The 26,163-nt window shown below is 47.3% G+C and overlaps 1 protein-coding gene across 1 annotated transcript; it reads left to right on the forward strand.

Annotated features, from left to right (window-relative positions):
- The first annotated feature begins 1,877 nt into the window (after nt 1–1,877).
- Nucleotides 1,878–20,101, forward strand: LOC103173393 (NACHT, LRR and PYD domains-containing protein 3-like). The gene is made up of 6 exons (XM_042346310.1): nt 1,878–2,107; nt 2,218–2,283; nt 2,849–4,650; nt 10,608–10,681; nt 19,623–19,790; nt 19,957–20,101. The coding sequence occupies exons 1-6, from the start codon at nt 2,032–2,034 to the stop codon at nt 20,042–20,044; spliced, it is 2,274 nt and encodes a 757-aa protein (XP_042202244.1). The 5' UTR covers nt 1,878–2,031; the 3' UTR covers nt 20,045–20,101.
- The last annotated feature ends 6,062 nt before the right edge of the window (nt 20,102–26,163 follow it).

Consider the following 26,163-nt stretch of genomic DNA (forward strand, 5'->3'; position numbering starts at 1 on the left):
CAAGATGCAGCTCATCCCAAACTCTGTCGTCCGCATACTCACACACGCAAAACTGAGTAGCCCCATCACACCAGTTCTCGCCTAACTCCACTGTCTCCCTGTCACCGAATGGATTAATGTAAATTTGATGACACTAAGAAAATGATCTGAGATACCATCGCAGGAGTTATTTTGATTGGTCATTCATGCTCCCAGTTAGTTGTGGATGTTGTAGTGTGTAGAAACCCGGTTGCAAGTCTATTGGCGAATCACTATTCCAGAGATAATCATCCCTTAAAACAAAAAATTGAACGCGCAATTCATGACTGTTTGAGGGACACTACTGTGCACAATCGGCAGCTACGTTTTGCCGACAGAATATATTTAATTCACTTCACAGCACATTCTGTAAAGCGCTTTGAAACCTCAACCACGTGATTGGCACTATAACAAATGTATGCATTATTATTATTATCATGCATTTGTCCACTGATAAATTGATCAGCAGTTACCTCTGATGCCACTGATGTTCAGAATGCTGTATCAGATTGAACCTCATAACTATCTGTTTCATTTTATAGGTGATCTGTGAAGAGCTTCTGATTACCTGGAATCACCATGGCCCAGGCTCCCAATCCTAACCCACCACTGACAGATCACAAAGAAAACGAAAGTGAGACAGGCAAGTTGAGAAAATCTGCTAACATTTGCAGTCAGTGAAGCTGTCAACCTTTTATAAACAAATTAATTTAGCATCTTATTACTTTCTCGAGACGTCTCTCGAGGCTTCATAGTAAAGAGGATACATTGTGAAGCGTATTTGCTTTCATATTTTGTGGGCGAAATGAGCAGCCAGCTTTCGCACAGCAGAGTCCTGAAAGACCACACGTCCAACAATGCACTCCCCACCCCAGACCCCCGCCACCAAACACACGCACACCCCAGCAATGTGCAGGAGCGTTATCTTAGACTACATGATTCGAAGCCTGATGTAGGATTTCAACGCACAACCTTGTGACTGAGATTTGCGTAAGCTGCCAATGAGCCACATTGACACACACTGATCAACCGTGAAATGTTTTTGACATGTGAATGTACAATATGGTATGAAATTAGTTTTATTATCAGTCTTGTGGCCAACAGGTTCAAGGGTCACATTCTATGAGACTCTCGCCCTGTACGACGGATACGAGCTGTTCAGACTCACTAAGTTCTACCGGGACAGAATAGAACAGGCCATCGAGGAAGATGTGGAGACCGTCAGCTCAGTACTGACAAGAAAAAAATACTTCAGCCAGGAGAAATATCAAGTAGGTGGTCAGATGGGAAGAGTTTATCTGATTTCCATAAGCTAATCCTATGTGACACATGTATGTTTATTGTGCAAAGTGTATCCATTCAACATGTTGCAACACATTACAGTTTTCATTGTTATGGCATCTTTCAACTGGGTAGACATCTCAAGATGCTTTATAATGATGGCTGGGCAACCAAGCTGGGTTTGAATTGGAGAGGATGGGGAGGATGTAAAGATAAAGAGAACATGGTTAAAGAGGCGTGCTTGAGCATGGGAAGTGAGGGAGCGAGTCATAGTGACACTGGGATGGAGGAAGGGGGCTGGGTGGCTGCGGGTTGATGCAATAAATGTTAAGCATTTCCATGCATCACTGCTTTACATTTGTTGCTTTGGACACTGACCCGATGGTGCTGTGGCTAAAGCTCCAGCTCACTGTTTGAGACAGGCAGGTGAGGAGATGTCAGGATGCTGTGATGCTCTCCTCAGTAAACGCACTGCCAAGTCTCACATGTGAACAATGACAATTTGACTGGGGTAAAGGAGGGCAAATTGTGCCTGTGGAACCTCAACCAACATGAACACACCACGATGGAACTGGCCATTTCCTGATCACAAACGCAGCTCATGTTTCCACTGTTATTAATGCTCACTCTCTGCAGAAACTGACTGAGCTCACACACAGTGGGCAGAGGAGACAAAGCTCCAAACTTCTTCTGAATCTGGCGCTCGGGAAAGGTTCGCGAGCCCAAAGACTGATGTGGGAAACCTTTGTTGAAATAAGGTACACTTTGCCCAAACTGAACAAAATAATGACTGAAATACAGGAGCAAGGTACAATATACATTTACAGTGAATCCATTCCCAAATCAATTACATATTTTACTGAAGCAACCTAGATAACTAATTCACTATAACTAATGGAATGTCCTCGATTACAACAGGTGCCAGTCTAGTAAACCAGGTGATTATTGACCAAAGTGTACCAGATGTACCCAGCACACTTAAAGGTATGTGACCATTTCAAGGTGTAACCAATGGATTCATTTCTGAAATGCAGAGTTTGAATCTTTGACATTTTCTCTGCGATTTACGGAAAGTACAAATAATCTGGCAGTTAAATGGGAGGAGCATCAATTTGATTATATTGATATCCTCCTGGTCGCCCTCTCCAGCTTTACCACCTACAAGTTTGCAACTCATCCAAACTCAGCTACTCCCAACCCTACACGCACTAAGATTCACATGTCCATTACCTCCATCCTCAACAAAATTTACATTCACCCTCACTACGGCGGAATTGGCTTGAATGCTCAGTCTCCCCTTTATATCCTGATTCATCCCTCTCCTTTCTACATCTGTGACTGTCTCCAACCTCCTTCTTCTGCGCATCTCCACCGTTCCACAATCTGTAATTTTCACTTCATTAAAAGCTCTTCTGAAGTCTATCTCTGTGACTGCGCCTCCACACTCCTACAGCAACCTCCACACAGAAAACTCACACAGTGTTGAGAAGCTGCCGAAAGGCAGATGTTCTTGGTGCGTCTAACCCCAATGTAATTACTCTAATTGAAGATGCTCAGCGAAAGCACAAGGAGATGTTACTAAAACAAAGTGAGAAACTGGTAGTAAATACCATTCTGATAAAGGAGAAGGTGAAGCACTTTCAGTTGGCTGATCGCTACACGGAGCTAACAATTATTTCTGATGTACGTGACCGGGATCTGGTAGAACATGAGCTGCTGGCGAGAGGCAGAGACCACGAGGAGTGGAGACAGAAGCAGCTCCGGGGAGAGCTGGAAAAAATCCGAATTGATAAACTATTCCACAGCAGTTTCTCTGGAGGAGGACTATTTTCCCGGATGAAAAAATTCTACAAGAGAAGCGGATCTGGCAATTTCACAGGGACTTCCGCAGTAGTGAGTGGAGTGGCGGGGATTGGAAAAACAACCATGGTGCAAAAGATTGTCCATGACTGGGCCACAGGCAAAATCTATCCACACTTTCACTTTGTTTTTATTTTTAAATTCCGAGACTTAAACAGCCTTAACTGCAGAATAACACTGAACCGCCTGATCGTGGAGCAGTATCCGTACCTCAAGGATGTTTTGGATGAGCTGTGGAAACACCCAGAGACATTGCTCTTTATATTCGATGGTTTGGATGAATTTAGGGGAAGTATTGATTTCGCTGACATTCGGAGACACACAGAACCTCAGCGCAAGTGCACAGACCCTGAATTCCGTTGTAAACTTTCTGACATTGTGTACAGTTTAATACAGAAAAAGCTGCTGCCGGGCTGCTCAGTGCTGGTGACCAGCCGCCCCACTGCATTACAGTTACTGGCAAAGGCTCAGGTCAGTGTCTGGGCTGAAATCCTGGGATTTGTTGGTGAAGAGAGAAGGGAATATTTTCACAAGTTCTTTGAAGATCAGGAGGTGGCGGCTGCTGTTTACAGCCACGTGGAGGAGAACGAGCTCCTGTTCACCATGTGCTTCAACCCGTCCTACTGCTGGATCCTCGCTCTGTCTCTGGGTCCCTTCTTTACACGGAAACACAGCAACAAACAGCGAGTTCCCAAGACAGTCACACAACTCTTCTCCTATTATATTTATAACATACTATCACATCACAGTGTCAAGATGGAAAGCCCCCGTGATGTGATGCTGAAGATTGGTGAGATGGCCTTCACTGGAGTCTCCCAGAGAAACATTGTCTTTAATGAGGAAGATCTGATCAAATATGACCTCCAGCCTTCCCAGTTCCTCTCTGGCTTTCTCATGGAACTTGTGGAGAGAGAGTCTTCAGAGCACAGCGTGGTCTACACATTCCCGCACCTCACCATCCAGGAGTTTGTAGCCGCACTCGCTCAGTTTCTGCCTCAAAATACAGAAAATCTGCGGAAACTACTGAATAATGCTCACAAGGAGAAGGACGGCCGGTTTGAGATATTTCTGCGCTTTGTTGTGGGTCTCTCCTCCCCACGGGCAGCTCAGCCACTGGAGGAGTTTCTGGGTCCATTTGTCCATCAGACAATCTGTGTGGTGATCAATTGGCTGAAGGAGAAGTTTAGAACTCACACGAAATTCAGCAAAAGCAGCAGTGAGAAAAGGAATCTGCTGAACACACTCCACTATCTGTTTGAATCTCAGAATCAAGCCCTGGCACAGCAAACACTGGGCTCTGTACAAACACTGACATTCGGTGATCACTCTCCAGACAAAGCATTGAGACTGACACCGATAGACTGTGTTGTGGTGTCTCAGGCCATTGGACTTTGTACCACAATAAAACAAATGGATCTGAGGAGCTGCTACATTCAGGATGAGGGTCTTCAGCGTCTGGTTCCTGCTCTGCACAAGTGTCAGGAGTTGCAGTAAGTTTACTCTATTTGTAAATCTTATTCATATTATTCTTGTTTCAAAGCCATTTTCAAGCATTTTACTAACATCAAACACCAGCTGATCAATGAGAGAACGGTAACGCACAGCAGGAGAGAACTGTGGGTGACACTGTGATGGCCGTCACGCACCACAATCCTGTCCTGGGGGATTGGGATGTGAATGGCTGACATTCCACTGCACAACTGGCTGCTCCACACCGTGAGTGCTTCGGTGACATTCCCAGATTGCTGACGTTATTGGTATTGATTCCTGACTCCCACCTGAAATACACATTTTATTGAATAAATTGTAACTTGAACACAGGTCAGACAGACCCCACTTTCTACTCAGAGACATAATACAATGGTTCTGGTTTATCCATAAAGGAAAGGTTTCTCCTGACACCAGAGTCTCTGACACACGGAAACCCTTCTAACGTCTAACCCTTTGAGCGTCTCCCCATCTCAGGCCACAGGATTCACTCCCCTGAACCCTGTGGTTATGCGGAGGCTTCCTGTGTCCTCTCCTTCCGGTGGCAGCATCTCGCCCAGTGCTGCATTCCAGGGCTAAGAGACCTACCAAGGGCTTGGCCATTCCTTTTATCCAGGGGCAGCCTTACCCTCTCTCCAGTACAATGTTGTAACTCTCAAGCAACATAATTCACACTAAACACATCTCCGTCAGCCTGACATCAGTCTGACAGGTGTGGGTTCCCCTGGCCCTGATGAAAATTCTCCATTTCCAGCTCCTGAGAACTCACAGACACAGAGATTATCTTTCACATATCTGGGGCTCACAGTCTATGGCGAATTAGAGAATAAAGACACATCCAGTGCTCTGCAACTGGTGCTCACAGACCGGGCTGGCAGAAGCCAAGACATTAGTCTCACTGACACTGACTGAGGGTGACAATGCTGCTGGAATAGCGTAACTCTTCTGTTGCCAGGACCAGGCCCCAGGGAGATCCCAATCCATGTGGACCCAGCAGCACACCATGTTAAGATGTATTGCCAAGCTAAGGGCTGTGAGAATTGCAAGACATATTATTACGATTATCATTGTATTCGATAATTCATATGGGCTCCACTTTGTCTCCACAAAGCTTCTCCCCCATCCCCTGCACCGCCTCATGTGGTGTTCCTTAGGGCTCTGTTCTCGGCCTCTCCTCCTCAACCTGTCCATGTTCCCTCTTGTTGTCATCAACTGCAGAAACAGGGTCAACTTCCACATGTATGCAGATGACTACGTCGCTGCCTCCACCCTTGAACCCCACGTCCACTGCTGTCCTGATACAATGTCTGTCAGATATCATGTTCTGTCTCAAAACAGCTTTTTACAGCTGAATGTCAGCAAGACTGAGGCTCTCCTGATTGGCTCTCAACAGCACCTCCGCAACTCAAGCAGTTGCAGCTTCAGCATCCCCGGATGCCCACTCCACCTCATCAAGCCAGTCAGGAACTTGGGTGTCTTGTCGATCGTCAACTGTCCTTTCTCCCCAATATCTGTGCCATGATCAACTGTGCCTTCCTTCCCCAACCGCTGCTTCATTGCCTAACTCCACCACTGCCTCACCCCTCAGGCTGCCAAATCCCTGATACACGCCTCCATTACGCCCTGGCTCAAATATAACAATTCCCTGCTTGTCAGCTTTCCCAACTCTTCCCTCCACAAGCTGCAGGTCATCCAGTACTCTGCAGCTCTGTCCTCTCCTGCACCAGACTCCATGACAATTTCCCCCACCATCGCCCGGCTCCACTGAATCCCCATCCCCTCGTGGATAGAATTCAAAATACGCCTCTTCACTTTCCAGGCCCTCCACGGACCTGCTCCCTCCTACCTCTCTGACCTGCTGACCGCCTATCAACCTGTCCACTCCCTTCCTTCAGTTGGCTGCAGCCTCCTCCATCTCTCCTGGCCGACCCGCCTTGCCATCGGCGACCGAGTTTTCAGACTCTGCCCCGCACTTTGGAACTCCATCCCACAAACTCTTTACTTCGCTCCCTCCCTTGATGTGTTGCAGCTTCCACAGCACTGCCCTTTCCTCACACCCAAGTCACTTACACTGTTATAATGGGCTCTGGATACCGGCCGTGGGGAAGCGGGTAAACTGGGCCCTGGACTGTAAAGGCTGAGGACTTGCAGTGCAGAGGCAGCTATGGGGAGGTTTGTCCTACTGGGGGAGAGGCAGTCATACCTTCATTGTGTCACTTTCTCCCTCTCAGTCTCTCTCTCCGTCTCGCTTTGGCTTTCTCTCACTTAGTCTCTGTCAGTCCCTTTCAATCAGTCTCTCTCTCTCTCTCTCCTCTCTCTCAGTCTCTCACTCTCTCTCTCATTCTCTATTCCTGTTCTTCTCTCTGTCAATCTTTCTCTCTCAGACTCAGGGTCTCCCGTAAAACACAGACACTGCGCCTTATAACATCTTCTCTCACACAATCTCTCTCTCTCCATCTCAATCTCTTGCTCTCTCTCTCTCAGTTTCTCTCTGTCTCTCTTGCATTCTCTCTCTCTCTCGCTCTTTTTTCCAGTATCTCCCCCACTCTCTCTCTCTCTGAGTCTCTTCATCTCATCCTCTCTCTCTATCCCACAATACGCAGTCACTGCATATTATCTCTCAGTCTCGCTCTATATGTGTCTCTATTTCTATCGTTCGAAGTCACTGTCTCTCAGTATCGCTAACTCAGTCTCAATCTCTTTCTCAATCTCTCTCTCTCTCTCTCTCTTTCTCTCTCACTATCAGTCTCCCTTTCTGTCTCACCTACAAAATACACAGTTAATACACTACATAATATATTCTCTTTCACGGTTTCCCTCTCTCAGTCTCTCTGTCTATCAGCCTTTCTCTCCGGCTCTCTCTATCTCTCTCAGTGTCTCTCTCAGTCTCTCCCTCTCTCTCTCTCTCTGCGTCTCCCGAAAAACACACGGTCACTACACTTTACTATAGATTTTCTCTCATAGTTTTGTCTCAGTCTTGCTCGTTGTACATCTCTCTATCTCTTTCTCTCTCTCTCAGTCTCTTTTTCTGCCTCCCTTTCACTCTCTGTCTCTCCTTCTGCCTCTTTTTCTCTCCCTCTCTCTCGAAGTCACTCTCTCGCCTAGTCTCACTCTCCCATGCTCTCGTTCAGTCTCTCACCATCTTTCTTTCTATCTCCCACGAAACTGTCACTACACTTTATAAGATATTTTCTCTCACCGTCTCTCTCAGCCTCTCTCTTTCTCTGTCTCTCTCACGCACTCCTCTCTCTCTCTCTCTCTCTGCCTCTCTACCTCTCCCAAAAAACACGTCACTATACTTCATAATATATTTTCTCTCAGTCTCTCTCTCCCTCTGTCTCTCTGTCTCCCACGTAACACAGTCACTACAGTTATAATATGTTCTCTCTCCCAGTCTCTCTTGCTCAGGCTCTCTTCCACTAATTTTCTCTTCATGTCAGTCTATCTCTGTCTCTGTTTCTCTCTCACTCTCTCTCTCTCTCAGTCTCTATCTCCCAGTCTCTCTGAGTCTCTCTCTCAATCACTCTCTTGGTCTCCAACTCTCTCTCGGACTCTCTCTCAGTATGTTTCTCAATGTTTCTTATAGTTTCTATCTCTCTCTTTGTGTGTCTCTCTCCCACAAAATACAAAGTCGCTACACATTATATTTTCTCTCTCATTCTCTCTCAGTTTATCTCTATCTCACTCAGTCACTCTATCTGTCACTCTCTCTCCGTCTCTTTCTCTCTGTCGCAGTAACTGTCTCCCTCCGAGTCTCTCATTCTTTCTCTCAATCTTCTCATGTTTTTGCTTTGTCTCTCCCCAAAACACACATTTGTAATAATTATTTTTATTACTCTGTATTAATTTGTAATACATGTTCTCTCACATTCTCTCTCAGTCTCCATCTGTCTCTTCCACAAAACTGTCACTACACGTTATGAATTTTTTATCAGTGTCTCTCTCAGTCTCTTTCCCTCTTGTAGTCATTCTTACAGTCTCTCTCGGTATCTCTCCAAGTCTCACTCTCTCTCTCCCTAAATATCTGTGTCTCTCAGTCTCTCCCACAAAACACACTGCCTGTCTCTCTCTTCATGCCTCTTACTTTCTCGCTGTCACTGTTTTCCCAGTCTCTCTCCCATTCTCTCTTTCTCTCTCTCTCTCTCTTCCTTTCACTCTCAGACTCTCTCTCACACTCAGTATTTCTCCGTCTCTTCCTTTCATTCTCTCGATCTCTCGCTCTTTCTCACCCACAAAACACAGTCATTATCCGCCAGAGACAGTGTGTCTGAGAGAGGGAGTCTGTGAATGACAATCTGTTATAAAGTGTAGTGACTGTTTTTTGGTTGAGACAGAGAGAGAATGAGGGAGCGTGAGACGGAGAGAGTGACTGCAAAAGAGAGACAGAGCCTGAGAGAGAGATAAATAGAAATTGAGAGAGACCGAGACTGAGAGAGAGAGAACCAGAAACAGAGAGGGAAACAGAGAGGCATTCAGTGAGAGAGATGAGAGACAAGGCGGCAGAGTGCAGTGTTTTGGATGATCTGCAGCTTGTGAAGGGAAGAGTTAGGAAGGCCGATGAGGAGGGAGTTCCCATAATGTGTAGTGACTGTGTGTTTTGTGGGAGAGACAGAGAGAGAAAGAGAGTGATAGGGAGGGATTCAGAGAGAAAGAGACTGAGTGAGAGTGAAAGAAAGAAATATTTATAACGTTTAGTGATTGCGCTTTCTGAGCGAGACAGAGCCAGAGTCTGTGAGAGAGACTAAGATATAGAGGGTAACTGAGAGGAATGGAAACTAACAGAGAAGGACTGAGTGAGAGAAAAACAGAGGGAGAGACAGAGCGAATGAGAGAGAGAGACTGAGAGAGAGACAAAGAGAGAGAGACTGAGACAGAGAGACTGAGAGGGGGAGACTGAGAGAAAGACTGAGAGAGGGACAAAGAGAGAAAGAGAGAGAGAGAGAGACTGAAAGAGAGAGAGAGAGAGAGATAGAGACTGAGAGAAAGACTGAGAGAGGGACTGAGAGAAAGTGACACCGAGAGAAGCTGTGTGAGAGAGAGAGAGAGAGAGAGAGAGAGAATGAAAGAAAGAGGGAGAGAGAGAGAGCGCCTCGCGGAGAGGAAATATATTGTGTGGTATTTTGTGGGAGAGACTGAGAGAGGTAGACAGAGAGATTGAGAGAGAGAATGATAAGGAGACTGACAGGAGGAAATGTATTTTACTGTGAAGTGACTGTGTTTTGTGTTTGGGACGTCCTCCTGACGTGAAAGGCGCTTTATAAATGGAATCCTGTTGTGGTTTTTGTTGTTTTGTGGAAGAGATAGAGCAAGAGACTCTGAGCGAGACAGAGAGAGAGAGACTCACAGAGAGATACTGAGAGAAAGAGGGAGCAAGAGAGAGCTTTGCGGAGATGCAATATATCCATGTGGTGGTGGGAGAGACTAAGAGTGAGTGAGCGAGAGAGAAAGAGCGAGACAGAGAGAGAGAGACAGAAAGAGAGAATGATAGAGACAAAGCAAGAGACTGAGAAAGTGACTGAGATAAAGAGATTGGGAGAGAGACTGAGTTGGAGAATGTTAGAGCGAGAGCCAGAGAGAGAGACTGAGAAAGAAAGAGACTGAGGGAGTGTGATTGCGTGAGGGAAAGACACAGACAGAGAGAGAGACTGACAAAGAATAGAATATAGGCAGTGAGAGAGAGAGAGATAGAGAGCGAGAGAGAAAGAGAGAGAGACTGTGAGAGAGAGAGAGAGAGAGAAGTAGACAGAAGAGAGAAAAAGACGGAGAGCGTGAGAGAGATAGAGAGACAGACAGTGATGTGTGTGTGTGCACATGTGTGTGTGGGTGGGTGTGACCCTGGTCCCAGCGCCTTGGGACTTGCTCCCCACGTGAAAGGCTCCTGTATATACATGTCAATGTGTATTGTGTTGTAACACTGTATTACCTGTGTTTGTGTCTCTGTGTCCAGGCTGGGGAACAATAATCTGGGAGATTGTGGAGTGAAGCGACTGTGTGAGGCTCTGAGGAACTCGGAGTGTAAAATACAAAGTCTGTGGTAAGTAACGCACTGTGTCTCCAGAGTCTTAATGACTCCAATATCTCAATGCGTTTATTGTGACTGTCTGATCAGTGCGGCTGAATATTGTGACAGGAATTGGTGTGACAGTGTGAGGCCACAAGCCATCGTTTACATCAAACTCTCAACATGTATTAATGTGTGTCTGTCTGTGTGTGTCTGTTTGTATGTGCATCTTGTGTGTGTGTCTGTTTGTGTGTCTGCGTTTGCGTGTGTTTGCGATTCTGAGTGTGTGCTTGTGTGCGTTTGTGACTGCTTTTTGTGAGTGTCTGTGCGTACTTGCGTGTGTATCTGTGAGTATCTCTGTTTGTTTCTGTGTTTGTTTTGTATGTTTGGGTGTCTTTGTGTGTTGTGTGTGCATTGGTGAATGTTTGTGTGAATGTTTGTGTGCGCGATTGTGTGTTTGTATGTGTGTATCTATTTGTGTTTGTTTGGTTGTGTGGATGTGTATTTATATGTATGTTTGTTTGTGTTATTTTATATATATGTGTTTGGTGTGCTTGTGTGAGTGTTTACGTTGATGTGTTCGCATGAATGTATGATTGTGTGTGTGAACATGTGAGTTTGTTTTTGAGTTTGTTTGTGTTTCTGTGTGTGTGTCTGTGCTTGTGTGTATGTTTGTTTATGTGCGTTGGTGTGTGTTCTTGCGTGTGTGATTGTCTTTATGTGAGTGTTTGTTTGTGTTCACGTGTGTTTCAGTGTATGTTTCTGTGTATGTATTTGTCTGTGTATGCATGTGTGTGTTTATTGTGCTTGTTTGAGTGTTTCTTTGCGAATTTGTTTATGCGTGAGTGTATTTGTGCACGCATTTTTGTGTTTGTGTGCGTATTTATGTGTGTATGTGTTTATGATTGTTTGTGTTTTTGTGCATCTATGTTTTTGGGGTTGGGTGCGTGAGTGTGTGTTTGTGTTTTCTGTGTGTTTGTGTATATGTACCTGTGTATTTTCTTGTGTGTTTCTTGCTGTGCTTCTGTGTGTGTTTGTTTTTATGCGTGCGTTTGTGTGATTGTTTGTTTGTGTTTGTGTGTGGGCTTGTGTGCTCGTGTTTGTGTGTCGGTTTGTGTGTTTGTTTTGTGTTTCTGTGTGTGTGTGTTTGTTTTGTGTGTATGATTGTGTATTTGTGTATGTGTGTGTGCTTGTGTGTGTTCGCATATGTATGTGTTTGTGCGCGTATTTCTGTGCGCATGTGAATTTGTTTGTGTGTGTATGTGTATACGTGTATGTTTTTCTGTGCCCGTGTTTTTTGCGCCATGTCTGACATTCTGTGCTTGCTTGTGTATGTTTGTCTGTTTATTTGTGTGCCTCTGTTCGTTTGAGTTTGTTTGTGAGCGTTTGCATGTGTTTGCGTTTGTATGTGTGCATTTCTGTGTGTTTGCGTAGGTATTTGTGTGCGCGCGCATCTGTGCACGTTTGTGTTCATGTGTGTTTTTGCTTTTGTGTGTCTTTGTTTTTTGTGTGTTTACTTCTGTGTTTTGTTGTTTGTGTGTTTTTGTGATTTTTTTGTGTGCATTTGCTTGTCTGTGTGTCTTTCTCTTTGTGTATGTGTGTCCGTGCGTGTGTATTTCTGTGTCTGTCATGCATTTGCTTGTGCGTAAGTGTGTTTCATGTCTGTTTGTTTCTGTGTGTGCCTGTGAGCGTGTGCAATACTGTCTGTTCCTGTCTATGTGTTCTGCATCTGTATTTGTGTTTGTGATTGTATATGTGTGTTTGTGTACTTGTATTTGTGTATTTCTGTATTTGTGCACGTGTGCTTTTGTTTGTGCGTGGGTGCTTGTTTGGTGGTGTGTGTGCGTTTTTGTGTGTATGTGTGTGTTAAATTCTTTTTGGTATGCATGTGTCTGCGTGTGTTTGTTTGTGTCATCTATTTGTATGTTTGAGTGTGTATTTGTGCTTGTTTGTACGGTTGTGAGTATGCGTGTGTGTTTTTGTGTCTGTGTGTAGGTGTGTCTGTGTGTGCTGGTGTGTGTGTGTGTGTATGCGCGTGCACTGCTGCCACCTGTCCGGCATCAAACAAACTGTGAGTGACAGTGGGTTACACACACTGTGTTTACTCTGATCCCTGTTGTGTCTCTGTGTCTCTGATCTCCAGGTTGGACAGTAACAATCTGACAGCTGATTGTACAGAAGATCTGACCTCTGCTCTCAGCACAAACCACTCACTGACGGAGCTGTACCTCAATATTAATAAACTGGGAAATTGTGGAGTGAAGCCACTGTGTGAGGCTCTGAGGAACCCGGTGTTTAAAATACAGAGACTGGAGTAAGTAACACACTGTATCTCCAGAGTCTGAATGATCCCAATATCTCGGTGTGACAGTGTGAGGCCACAAGCCATCGTTTACATCAAACTCTCAACATGTGTTAAAATGAAACCATGTGCTGGAAACCCCATCTCTAGTGACATGCGGATCGTCACAGCTCCGACCCCTCCACTGGGTTTGAGGTTATTTTNGTCAGAATCTTTCCAGTCAAAACGTCTGTGCAAAACCCTCACCCCAGAATGAAATCTACACAGCTTCAGCCCTGAGTTAGCCTGTGTCTGCTCACACACTGCAGTCTGAGCCCTGTAGCTCAGTGGTTAGAGCCCTCGCCTCGCTAGCGAGAGGGCCTGGGGGTGATTCCTGACAGGGCAAAACCTTACGGATGTTTCCTTACTCCACTCGTGTCTGATTGCCACACAGTCAGTCACAATCCGGTTGTTTTACGACTTGCAGATCACTTTTCCAGGGTTATTAATCCGTTGAAAACAATATTTCATGAGAGAATGAGAGATAGATGGCAATTGAGAGAGAGACAGACAGAGAGATGCAGAGACAGAAAGATATACTGAGAGAGAAGAGAGACTGAGTGAGAGAAAGACAGAGTGATAGTCTGTGAGATAGATTGAGAGAAAGAGAGAGATACTGATAGAGAGAGAGATACTAGGGGAGAAGAAATTTAACATGCAGTCTTTTTTTGTGAGAGGGACTAAGAGAAAGTGACAGAAAGAGAGAAGTAAGATAGTGAAGAGAGACTGAGGGAACGAAAGATAGAGCGAGAGGCGAATACAGAGACTGACAGATAATGAAACAGAGAGAGCGACAGAGAGAGAGAGACTGATTTAGAAAGAGAAAAAGGGAGAGACAGAGAATCAGAGAGAGATTGAGAGAAAGAAACTGAGCAGGAGAGAGTGAGAGAGACAAACTGAGAGAAAGACAGGCACAGTGAGAGAGAATAGGGTACATGACATACAACATGTAGTGACTGTGCATTTTATCGGAGAGACTAAGAGACAGAGACCACGAAGAAAGTGAGACAGGTAGAGACACAAAGAGAGACTGATATAAAAATATATAATATCGAATAGTGACTATGCCTTGTGGAAGAGCCAGAGTGAGAGAATGTTAGACAGACTGTGAGAGAGAGAGCGAGAGAGAGAGAGAGAGACTGATAGAGAAACATACAGAGAGAGAGAGACAGTAACAGTCAGAGATAAAGACAGAGACAGGGCGAGAGATTCAATGAGGGAAAGAAGAGAGAGATACAGAGAGAAAATGAGAGAGGGAAAAACGTAGAGAGAGAGTGTGTGAGAGAGATATTTTAAAGTTTAGTGACACTGTGTTTTGTGTGACTGCGAGAGAGAGAAAGAGACAGTCAGAGAGAGAGATACAGAGAGAGTCAGTGAGAGAGACTGACAAAGAAAGAGAAAGAGAAAGAGAGAGAGAGAGAGAGGCAGAACGAAAGGAGGAGAGAGTCAGAAAGGCACTGAGAGATACTGGGAGAGCGTCAGAGAGACTACAAGACAGAGAGAGAGAGACTGAGAGAGCGAGTGATGAGACAGATATTGAGAGAGAGAGAGAGAGAGAGACTGGGAGAGTGATAGACTGGGAAAGGGAGACTGAGTGAGACAAACTGAGTGAGAAAATGAGAGAGAGAGAGAGAGCGAGAGAGTGAATGCGAGAGAGGAGAGAAACAGAGAGGGAGGCTGAGAGAGAAAGTGACTCATAGACACAGAGTGAGAGAGAATGTGAGAGAGCGACAGAAAGAGATACTGAGAGACACCAGTAGAGAAATATAGTCTGAGAGACTGAGAGGAAGAGAGACTGAGACACGTAGATGGAGGGAGAGAGATTCTGGCAGTCACACAGAGAGAGGGACTGAGAAAGAGAGAGAGGCTGAGAGAGAGAGAGAGAGAGAGAGAGAGAGAGACTGAAGGGTGTCAATAAGGGAGAAAAAGAGACTTAGAGAGAGAGCGACTGAGAGAGATATGAGGAAGAGAAAGAGACTGAAAGACTGAGTGAGACAGAAGTGGAGAGAGAATATATTATAATGTGTAGTGACTGTATGTTTTGTTGACGAGACAGAGAGACACAAAAATATTGACTGACTGAGAGATTGAGAGAGAGAGAGAGAGAGAGAGAGACAGAAATAGACATTGATAGACACAGAGAGAGACAGAGACTGAGAAAATGATTGAGAGAGTGAGAGAGAGAGAGAGAGAGAGAAAGAGATTGAGAGACAGAGGCCGAAAGAGAGACAGAGAAGGAGACTCAGAAAGATTGAGAGAGAGAGCGAGAGAGATACTGAGAGAGAATATATTGTAAAGTGTTTTGTGGGAGAAACAGATACAGATTGACTGAGAGAGCGAGAGAGAGATTGGGATAAACTGCCGGAAGAGATAATACTACTTCTACTGCTACAACTAATAACAATCCTTGCGTTTGATATAGTGCTTTTCACGCCTTCTAGACGGCTCAAAGCGCTTCACAGAATCGACTTAAAGTGAATTGACTGTATATTTGTGAGCGATAGAGAAAGTTACCGAGAGAGGGAGAGAGAGAGAAAGTGCCTGAGAAACACAAAGTGGGAGAGAGAGACTGAGAGAAAGAGAGAGACAGAGAGAGAAAGTAACTCAGAGATACAGAGTGAGAAAGAGACTGAGAGACAGCCTCAGAGAGCCAGAGAGATAGAGACTGAGACAGAGAGAGAGAGAGAGAGACTGAGCGAAAGAAGAATGATTGTGAGAGAGAGCGAGTAAGAGACTGAGAGAAAGAGAGAGACTATGAGAGAGAATATGTAATCACACAAAGGGACTGTGTTTTGTGGGAGAGGCAGAGAAAGAAACTTAGAGAGAGAGAGGAGACTAAGTGAGTGAGAAAGTGAAAGACATAGAAGGAGACTGAGAGAGAGAGAGAGGAGATGGTGAAAGAGAATATATTATTAAACGTAGTGACTGTTTTGTGGGAGAGACAGGGAGAGAATCAGTGAGACAGAGACAGACTGTGATGTGTGAGCACATGTGTGTGTGTGACCCTGGTCTCAGCGCCTTGGGACTTGCTCCCCACGTGAAAGGCTCCTGTATGTACATGTCAATGTGTATTGTGTTGTTACACTATATTCCCTGTGTTTGTGTCCCTGTGTCCAGGTTGGGGGGCAATAATCTGGGAGATTGTGGAGTGAAGCGACTGTGTGAGGCTCTTAGGAACTCGGAGTGTAAAATACAGTGTCTCAGGTAAGTAACGCACTGTGTCTCCAGAGTCTGAATGACTCCAATATCTCAATGTGTTTATTGTGACTGTCTGATCAGTGCGGCTGAATATTGTGACAGGAATCGGTGTGACAGTGTGAGGCCACAAGCCATCGTTTACATCAAACTCTCAACATGTATTAATGTGTCTGTGTGTCTGTGCATGTCTGTGTGTCTCTCTGTCTGCGAGTCTGCGACTGTGTGTGTGTGTCTGCGTGTGTATCTATGTTTGTGGTTGAATGTGTGTGTGTGTGTCTGTTGTCAGAAACATTTGCAACTATTTACAACGACTTTACAATGATCCTATTCCAATTTACCATTTGGTTGAGTTCAGTCACTATATTCAGGTCAAAACAGCAGGAAATACACAAATAAATGAAACAATAAAATAATACACAAGACACAGAGCGGTACCGAGCGGATTCCTGTCACAACACTGGTCGTGTCTCTCACTGCTCCGCTACCATTCCCGAGAGATATCTAACACATCTTTGTTTAAAGACAACTGAATAACTCCAGACAAAACTGTCTTTTTAAGAAAAACAACTCCTTATTTGGGTACATCCATAATATGTTTCAATTTCAATTCTCCCTTTAACCACAAGGACTTTCCGTGTCCCTGTACCTCCTGACCTTATGTTGCCATTGGTTTGGGTTCTGCCTTCAGTTACTGAGCTTCGCCGCCTTTGCACTTCTATTTTAGATTCTTAAACCACACTTCAACATTAACCCAAGACAACACTGTGTGTATGTATGTCTGTGTGTGTGTGTGTCAGTGCATGTGTTTTGTCTGTGTTTGTGTCTGTGTGTGTGTGTGTCTGTTTGCGTGTCTGTGTGTATGTTTGCGTTTGCCTGTGTATGCGGGTCTGTGTGCTTTTGTGAGTGGTTTCGTCAGTGTGTGTGTGTGTGTCTGTGTGAGCGATTGTTTGTGTGTGTGTTTGTCTTTGTTTCTGTGTTTGTGTGTGCGTGTGTTTTTGAGTACATCTATATATATATATATTTTGTGTGTCTCTCTGTCTGTGTGTGTTTGTTTCTGCAGAGTTTTTTGTCTCTCAGTGTGTATGTGTGTTTGCTTGTGTGACTTTGTGCTTGTGAGTGTGTGTGTGTCAGAGCCTTGGGACGTCCGACATGAAAGGCGATATACAACTGTAATCTTGTTGTTGTTGTTGTGTGCATTTGTGTATGTTCCTGTGAGTGTGTGCGATTCTGTGTGTGTTTGTGTGTGTTCCTGTGAGTGTGTGCGATTGTGTGTGTGTATCCCAGAGGATCGAGTTCAAGATCCTCGTCCTCACCTTTAAGGCCATCCATGGCCTCGCCCCCTCCTCCCCTCTCTGACCTGCTGACTCCCTACCAACCTGCCCGCTCCCTCCGGCCAGTGGGCTCCGGGCTGCTCCGTGTCTCCCGCCCGACCCGCCCTCCCATCGGTGTCCGGGCTTTCAGCCTCTCTGCCCCACACTCTGGGACTCCATCCCACGGTCCCTTCCCCTCACTTCCTCTCTTGTCTCCTTCAAGGTCGGTCTCAAGACCCTTCTCTTCCATCGTGGCTTTGGTCTCCCTCCCACCTCTCTGCCTTCCGTCACTCCTACCCCACCCCTCCCCACCCCTCCCCCACCCCTCTCCACCCCTCTCCACCTCCCCACCCCTCCCCCACCCCTCCCCCATGCTCAGGCCCCGACACCTGACTGTTCAGCGCTTTGGGACGTCCTGCCGACGTGAAAGGCGCTCTGTAAATGCAATTTTATTGATGTTATTGTGTATTTGCGTGTGTGTGTTTGTGTGTGTCGTAATGTGTGTGCGTGTCTGCGGGTGTGTGCGTGGTTGTGTCTGTGTGCTTGCACGTTTGTGCGTTTGGTTGTGTGTATGTGTATTTATGTTTGTGTGTTTTCCTGTGTGTGTTTTTGTGTGTGTGTTTGTGTGTGGGTGTTTTGTGTGTGCTTGTGTGTGTGTATTCGCGTATGTTTTTTGTATGAATCTATGTATGTGTATTTATATCTGTGTTTGTATTTAATTTTGTGTTTCTTTGTTTGTTTGTGTGTTTTTGAGTGTGTGTCTGATTGTCTTTATGTTTCTATGTGTGTGTGTGATTGTGTGTTGTGTTTTTGTGTGTGCGTATTTGTGAGTTTGTTTTTGTGTTTCTTTGTTTGTGTGTTTCTGTGTGTATTTGTGCGTGCGTTTTCGCGTTTATGGTTATATGTGTTTGTGTATGCCTGTGTCTGTGTATTTGTGCATGTACTTGTGTGCTTTTTTCTGTGTGTGTTTACGTGTATATTTGCGTGTGTTTGTGTGTGTGTTCGTTTGTTTGTGTTTCTGTGAGTGTGTTTGTTTCTGTGTGTTTCTCTGTGTATGTTTGTCTCTGTGTCTGTATCTGTGTGTGTGTGTGTGTATTTTTCTGTGCTACATGTGTTTGTTTGTGTGTATATGTGTGTGTGCTTGCATGACTGTGTTTGCATGTGTGTCGGTGTGTGTCCACTTGTCTATGTGTTTGTGTGTGTATGCATGTATTTATGTGTTTGTTTGTGTGTGTGACTGAGTGTATTTGTGGGTAATGTGTTTGTTTATGCGTGTATGTGCATGTATGTGTGTGTTTCTGTGCCATTTTGTTTATGTTCGTATGTGTGCTTGTGTGAGTGATTGTGCTTATGTTTGCGTGTGTGTGTGTTTGAGTGTGTGTGTTGACGTGTGTTCGATTTTGTGTGTATGAGTTTGTGAGTGTTTGTGTGAGTTTTTGTGTGTGTTTGTATGTTTCTGTGTATGTCTATTTATATCAGTGTTTGTTTGTATGTGCTGTGCTTCTGCTTGTGATTGTGTTTTTCAATGTGTGTTTATGTGCGTTTGAATGGTTGTGGGTGTTTGTGTGAATGTTTATGTATGTTTGTGTGTGTATGCGTGTATGTGCGTGCGTTTTTTTCTGTGTGTGTGTGTTGTGTTTGTGTGCATATGTGTGTGCGTTTGTGTGAATGATTGATTGTTTGTGTGTGTGTGTGTTTGCTTGTGTGAGTTACTGTGTGTGTGTTTGCGAACGTATGTGTTTGCGTGGGTGAGTTTTTGGGTGTGATTGTGTATGTTTCTGTGTGAGCGCGTTTGTGTGAGAGTGTGTGTGTGTGTTTGTCTGCGTGAGTGTGTATTTATGTGTGTATGTGTGTGTCTGTGTGCGCGTCTCTCGGTTTATGTGACTCTGCTTCTGTGTTTGTGTGTATTTTTCTGTGGGTCATGTGTTTGTGTGTATTTGCGTGTGTGAGAGTAAGTGTGTATCTGCGGCGATGTTTTTGTCTGTGTTTGTGTTGGTGTGTGTGTGTGTTTGTGTGTATGAACTCCTACAACCTGTCCGGCATCAAACAAACTGTGAGTGACAGTGGGTTATACCCACTGTGTTTACTCTGATCCCTGTCATGTCTCTGTGTCTCTGATCTCCAGGTTGGACAGTAACAGACTGACCGATGGCTGCACTGATGATGTGGTCTCCGCTCTCAGTACAAACCGCTCACTGAGGTTCCTGGACCTGAGCTCTAACTCCTTCACAGACGGCTCTGTCCGCGCTCTCCGCCGCCTCATACAGACCTGCACCAGTCTGGTGTGGATCGGGTGAGTGTTTGTGTCAGTGTTTAATGTGATAAACACACAGAGAAAGGGCTGTGTATCAGAATGGGAACAGTTTGAAGGGATTTATTTATGTATTAAACTGCGACACGAACAGTTTACAGTTTGTACCATTATCCCATGGGTTTATTTCCTGTTTAATGTGTTTCAGGCTGTGGGAGAATGAGTTCAGTTCAGACGGAAAGAAACAGCTGCGGTCACTGCGGGGAATCAGAGCTGAGCTGTTAGTGATAGTGTGACAATGACTGAGGCAGTGACTGTCCACACAGTCTGTGTAATATGGAATATATTCTGGACACTGTAGTGACTGATTATTAAAGATGTTGATCCTGATTCCTCTCCCATCTCTGCTCTGGGGACCGTTATTGACACACACCGCCTACGGCCGTGCGGGCGGCTGGAGAGCCCCGACCCTCAGTCACTGCTAAACTGCTGTAAGCGACCACAACTGATGCATTTTCTCTCACAGTCTCTCTCTCTCTCTCTGTGTGTCAGTCTCTCTCAGTTTATATATTTCCGTCTCTCTATTTCAGGCTCTCTCTTTCGTTGTCTCTCTTCGTCTCCGTCTCTCTCTCTCTCTGTGTGTGTGTATGTGTGTATTTGCCTCAGTCAGTGTGTGTAGGTGTGTGTGTGTCTATGTGAGAGCAGTCAGTGTGTGTGTGTGTGAGAGAGCAGTCAATGTGTGTGAGCACTCAGTGTGTGTATGTGTGTGTGTGAGAGCAGTCAGTGTGTGTTTGGGATTTTTTTTGGGGGAGAGCAGTCAGTGTGTGTGTGTGAGCAGTCAGTATGTGTGCGTGTGTGTGTGTGTGTAGGTGTGTGTGTGTGAGAGAGCAGTTAGTGTGTGTGCGTGTGAGCAGTCAGTGTGTGTGGGAGAGCAGTCAGTGTGTGTGTGTGAGAGAGAGCGGTCAGTGTGTGTGTGTGTGTGTGTGTGAGCAGTCAGTGTGTGTGTGTGAGAGCAGTCAGTGTGTGTGTGTGTGTGTGAGAAAGAGAGCGGTCGGTGTGTGTGTGAAAGCAGTTAGTGTGTGTGTGTGTGAGAGAGAGCAGTCGGTGTGTCTGTGAGAGCAGTCAGTGTGTGCGTGAGAGAGAGGTCAGTTTGTGTGTGTGTGTGTTTGTGTGTGAGAGAGCACTCAGTGTGTGTGTGAGAGAGAGAGAGAGAGAGAGAGCAGTCAGTGTGTGTGTATGTGCGCGTGTATGTGGGGGGGAGAGCAGTCAGTGTGTGTGTCAGAGAGAGAGCCGTAAGTGTGTGTGTGTGTGTGAGAGCAGTCAGTGTGTGTATGTGTGTGTGTGTGGGGGGGGAGAGCAGTCAGTGTGTGTGTCAGAGAGAGAGCCGTCAGTGTGTGTGTGTGTGTGTGAGAGCAGTCAGTGTGTGTATGTGTGTGTGTGTGGGGGGGGAGCAGTCAGTGTGTGCGTGTGTGTGTGTGTGAGAGAGAGAGAGCAGTCAGTGTGTGTGTGTGTGTGTGTGAGAGAGAGCAATCAATGTGTGTGTGTGTGGGGGAGATCAGTCAGTGTGTGTGTGTGTGAGAGCAGTCAGTGTGTGTGTGGGAGCAGTTAGTGTGTGTGTGTGAGAGAGAGAGAGCAATCAGTGTGTGTGTGTGTGTGTGTGTGAGGAGTCAGTGTGTGTGTTGGAGCAGTCTGTGTGTGTGTGTGTGAGAGAGAGAGTAGTCAGTGTGTGTGTGTGTGTGTGAGAGAGAGAGGTCAGTATGTGTGTGTGTATTTGTGTGTGAGAGCAGTCTGTGAGTGTGTGGGTTTTTTTGGGGGGAGAGCAGTCAATGTGTGTGTGTGTGAGCAGTCAGTGTGTATGAGAGCAGTCAGTGTGTGTAGCTGTGTGCATGTCTATGTGAGAGCAGTCAGTATGTGTGTGTGAGAGCAGTCAGTATGTGTGTGTGTGTGTGTAGGTGTGTGTGTGTGAGCAGTCAGTGTGTGTGTGAGAGAGCAGTCAGTATGTGTGCGAGAGAGCAGTCAGTGTGTGTGTGGGAGAGAGAGCAGTTAGTGTGTGTGTGTGTGAGCAGTCAGTGTGTGTGAGAGCAGTCAGTGTGTGCGCAGGTGTGTGTGTCTATGTGAGAGCAGTCAGTATGTGTGTGTGTGGGGGGGGGGGGAGCAGTCAGTGTGTGTGTGTGTGTGGGGGGGGGGGGGGAGCAGTCAGTGTGTGTGTGTTGGAAGAGCAGTCAGTGTGTGTGTGTGAGAGAGAGCGGTCATGTGTAGGAGAGCAGTCAGTGTGTGTGTGTGAGAGAGAGAGCAGTCAGTGTGTGTAGGTGTCTATGTGAGAGCAGTCAGTGTGTGTGTGAGAGAGCACTCAGTGTGTGTGTGAGAGAGAGCAGTCAGTGTGTGTGTGAGAGCAGTCAGTGTGTGTGAGAGAGCACTCAGTGTGTGTGTGAGAGAGAGCAGTCAGTGTGTGTGTGAGAGAGAGAGAGCCGTCACTCTGTGTGTGTGAGAGCAGTCTGTGTGTGTGTGTGTGTGTGAGAGAGAGCAGTCAGTGTGTGTGTGAGAGCAGTCCGTGTGTGTGTGTGTGTTTGTGTGTGTGAGCAGTCAGTGTGTGTGTGTGAGCAGTCAGTGTGTGTGAGTGAAGTCAGAATGTGTGTAGGTGTGTGTGTGTGTGTCTATGTCAGAGTAGTCAGTATGTGTGTGTGAGAGTAGTCAGTCTGTGTGTGTGTGTGAGAGCAGTCAGTGTGTGTGTGTGAGAGCAGTCAGTCTGGGTGTGTGTGTGTGTGAGAGCAGTCAGTGTGTGTGTGTGTGTGTGTGTGTGTGAGCAGTCAGTGTGTGTGAGAGCAGTCAGTATGTGTGTAGGTGTGTGTGTGTCTATGTGAGAGAAGTCAGTATGTGTGTGTGAGAGCAGTCAGTCTGTGTGTGTGTGTGAGAGAGCAGTCAGTCTGCGTGTGTGTGTGTGTGAGAGCAGTCAGTGTGTGTGTGAGAGAGCAGTCAGTGTGTGTGTGTGTGAGAGCAGTCAGTGTGTGTGTGTTAGAGCAGTCAGTGTGTGTGTGAGAGCAGTCAGTGTGTGTGTGAGAGATAGCAGTCAGTGTGTGTGTGTGTGGGAGAGAGAGCAGTCAGTGTGTGTGTGTGTGAGCAGTCAGTGTATGTGTGTGTGAGAGCTTTCAATGTGTGTGTGTGAGGCAGTCAGTGTGTGTGTGTGTTTGTGAGAGAGAGCAGTTAGTGTGTGTGTGGGAGAGCAGTCAGTGTGTGTGTGGGAGAGCAGTCAGTCAGTATGTGTGTGAGAGAGTAGTCAGTGTGTGTGTGTGTGTGTGTGAGAGAGAGCAGTCAGTGTGTGTGTGTGAGAGCAGTCAGTCTGTCAGTCAGTATGTGTGTGTGTGTGAGAGAGAGCAACAACAACATTTCTTTTATAGAGCGCCTTTCGCATCGGGAGGACGTCCCAAGGCGCTGCACAGTTGGGTCAGGACCCGAGCATTGGGGGGAAATGGTCAGGGTGAGGGGAGGGAAGGGAGGGAGCGAGGAGGGGGGAGATGGTCAGGGTGAGGGGAGGGAAGGTAGGGGGCGAGGAGGGGTAGAGAGTCGAGAGTGGAGCTGAAGGTACAGTCAAAGAGAAAGGTCTTGAGACCGGCCTTGAAGGAGGAAAAGATGGAAGCTGCGATGGCACTGGGGATGGAGTTCCAGAGCCTCGGGGCTGAGAGGCTGAAGGCCACCGATGGTCGGGCGGTTGGGGCGGGGGACGTGGAGCAGACCGGAGCCAGAGGAACGGAGGGTACGGGCAGGTAAGTAGGGGGATAGTAGGTCGGAGCGGTAGGAGGGAGCGAGGCCGTGAATGGCCTTGTAGGTGAGGATGAGGGTCTTGAATTGGATCCTCTGGGGGATGGGGAGCCAGTGGAGGGGAGCGAGAGTGGGAATGATGTGGTCGCGGTGTCTGGTGCGGGACAGTACCCAACTCATCCCACTTTCCCCTTCTAACCCCAAGTAGTCCCCCTGCTGTTACCCCAAATATTTCCACTCCCGTTCTCACCCCAACCAGTTCCACTCACACAGCTCTTACCTACCAATGTTTCCCCCTCGCGCACACTCACCCCAACTTGCCCCATCACCACCATCCTCGCCCAACTCCACCGACTTCCCATTACATAGAGAATGCGGTTCAATATCCTGGTCCTCACCTTCAAAGCCCTCCATGGCTTGCTCGCCCCCCCCCTACCTCTGTGACCTCCTAACCCCCTACCAACCTGTACGCTCCCTCCCCTCAGCAGGCTCCAGCCTGCTTCACGTACCCCGCCCCATCAATGGCGGTTGGTCCTGCAGCTCCATCCTACGGTGCCTCCGCCTCAATCGTCCCCTCCTCACCTCCTTCAAGGTACATCTCAAGACACTCCTCTTCGACCGACCACGCTTTTGGTCACCCTCCTATACCCACCTCTCAACCCTCCACTCCTTCGTGATCCCAACGCCCAGCTCGGGTCCAAATCCTCGACTCTCTCGGTCTCTCTCTCTCTCTCTCTCAGTCTGTCTCTCTCTAACAGTCAGTTTGTTTGTGTGTGTGACAGAGAGAGCAGTCAGTGTTTGAGTGAGTGTGTGTGTGTGTGAGATCAGTCAGTGTGTGTGTGTGTGTGACAGCAGTCAATGTGTGTGTGAGAGCAGTCAGTGTGTGTGTGTGAGAGCAGTCAGTGTGTGTTTATGTATGTGAGAGAGATCAGTCAGTGGGTGTGTGAGAGAGAGAGAGCAGTCAGTGTGTGTGTGTGAGAGAGAGAGAGCAGTCAGTGTGTGTGAGAGAGAGCAGTCAGTGTGTGTGTGTGTGTGTGTGAAAGCATTCAGTGTGTGTGTGTGAGAGCAGTCAGTGTGTGTGTGTGAGAGAGAGCAGTCAGTGTGTGTGTGTGAGAGCAGTCAGTGTGTGTGTGAGAGAGCAGTCAGTGTGTGTGTGTGAGAGAGAGAGCAGTCAGTGTGTGTGAGAGAGAGCAGTCAGTGTGTGTGTCCGTGTGTGTGAGAGAGAGCAGTCAGTGTGTGTGTGAGAGAGAGCAGTCAGTGTGAGTGTGTGTGTGACAGAGAGAGCAGTCAGTTTGTGTGTGTGTGTGTGAGAGAGAAGTCAGTGTGTGTGCGTGAGTGCAGTCAGTCTGTCTGTGTGTGTGAGAGCAGTCAGTGTGTGTGTGTGTGTGTGAGAGAGAGCAGTCAGTGTGTGTGTCTGAGAGCAGTCAGTGTGTGTGTGTGAGAGCAGTCAGTGTGTGTGAGAGAGAGCAGTCAGTGTCCGTGTGTGTGAGAGAGAGCAGTCAGTGTGTGTGTGAGAGAGCAGTCAGTGTGTGTGTGTGAGAGAGAGCAGTCAGTGTCCGTGTGTGTGAGAGAGCAGTCAGTGTGTGTGTCTGTGTGTGTGAGAGAGAGTAGTCAGTGTGTGTTTTTTCTAGAGCAGTCAGTGTGTGTGTGTGTGTGTCTGTGTGTGTCTGTGTGTGTGTGTGGGGGGGCGGGTTATTAACAGAGTTTGTGTGTTTGCTCAGCTGAGGGGGTGAATCAAACGCGCTCCGGTGAGCGCTCGGGGAGAGGGTGGGAAGGGTTCGTGCCTTCAACCTGACGCCGGTTTCCGGACCGTTACCGGGATCCCAAACAGCCGCCACGTTTGCCAACACGTACCCGAGGCTCGACCCCCTCCTCCCACTTGACCCCCAAACCCCCCCACCAGCATTGCCGGGATGTGGTCGGGAAGAGGGCAGTGCCCCGGTCCCGGATTCCGGGACCCGAAGATCAACCGGTTCCCGGTGTGTGTCCCTCCGCAGTGACGGGGATGTCCCCGCGGGTCCGGCGGCAGATTGCGGTGCCGCTCGGCCCGGGGGTCATTCCGCTCGTTCGGGCCGCCGCTTCCAATCGGGACCCAACGCCCCCGAATCCCCTCGACGGGACGGCGGCCCTCGGGGGCTGATGGGCGGCGAGGAGTCCGCGGTCATGTCACGCGGCGTCTTAACTCCAACACGGCCTCAACCACAACAACAACAGCAACAACAACAACAAGAAGATGGCTCGTGTGCAGCGGCTTTCACTGCGGGAGGACGTCCCGAGGCGCTGCACAGTGACAGCGTTTCAGACCCGAGTCGGTCTCACACACGGGAACCCCTCCCCCGCGCCTCCCTCCCCCACTTCCCACCCCAACACATTGCTGTCCCTCCCCCGACATTGCCATCGCCTCTCCCGACCTTCCCCGATTCGGGAGAGCGTTATTAGGCTCAGGTTGTGGGGGGTGGTGGGCGGAGGGTTGCGGTGGGTGGTTGGGGTGTGGGGGGTGAGGTAATTATTGGAGACCCGCCCCACACCCCCAGGAGTGCTCATTGTATCATAGTGGGGGGTGAGGCTCGGAGACCCCGTACCCTCCCCTGATGTGCTCTTTGTGGGGTTGGGGGTGACCGCGGGAGTATCACCATCACTCGCTCTTTTTTTTTGTTCA

Source organism: Callorhinchus milii, unplaced genomic scaffold (genome assembly GCF_018977255.1).
Source record: "Callorhinchus milii isolate IMCB2004 unplaced genomic scaffold, IMCB_Cmil_1.0 Scaffold593, whole genome shotgun sequence".
Lineage (NCBI taxonomy): Eukaryota > Metazoa > Chordata > Chondrichthyes > Chimaeriformes > Callorhinchidae > Callorhinchus > Callorhinchus milii.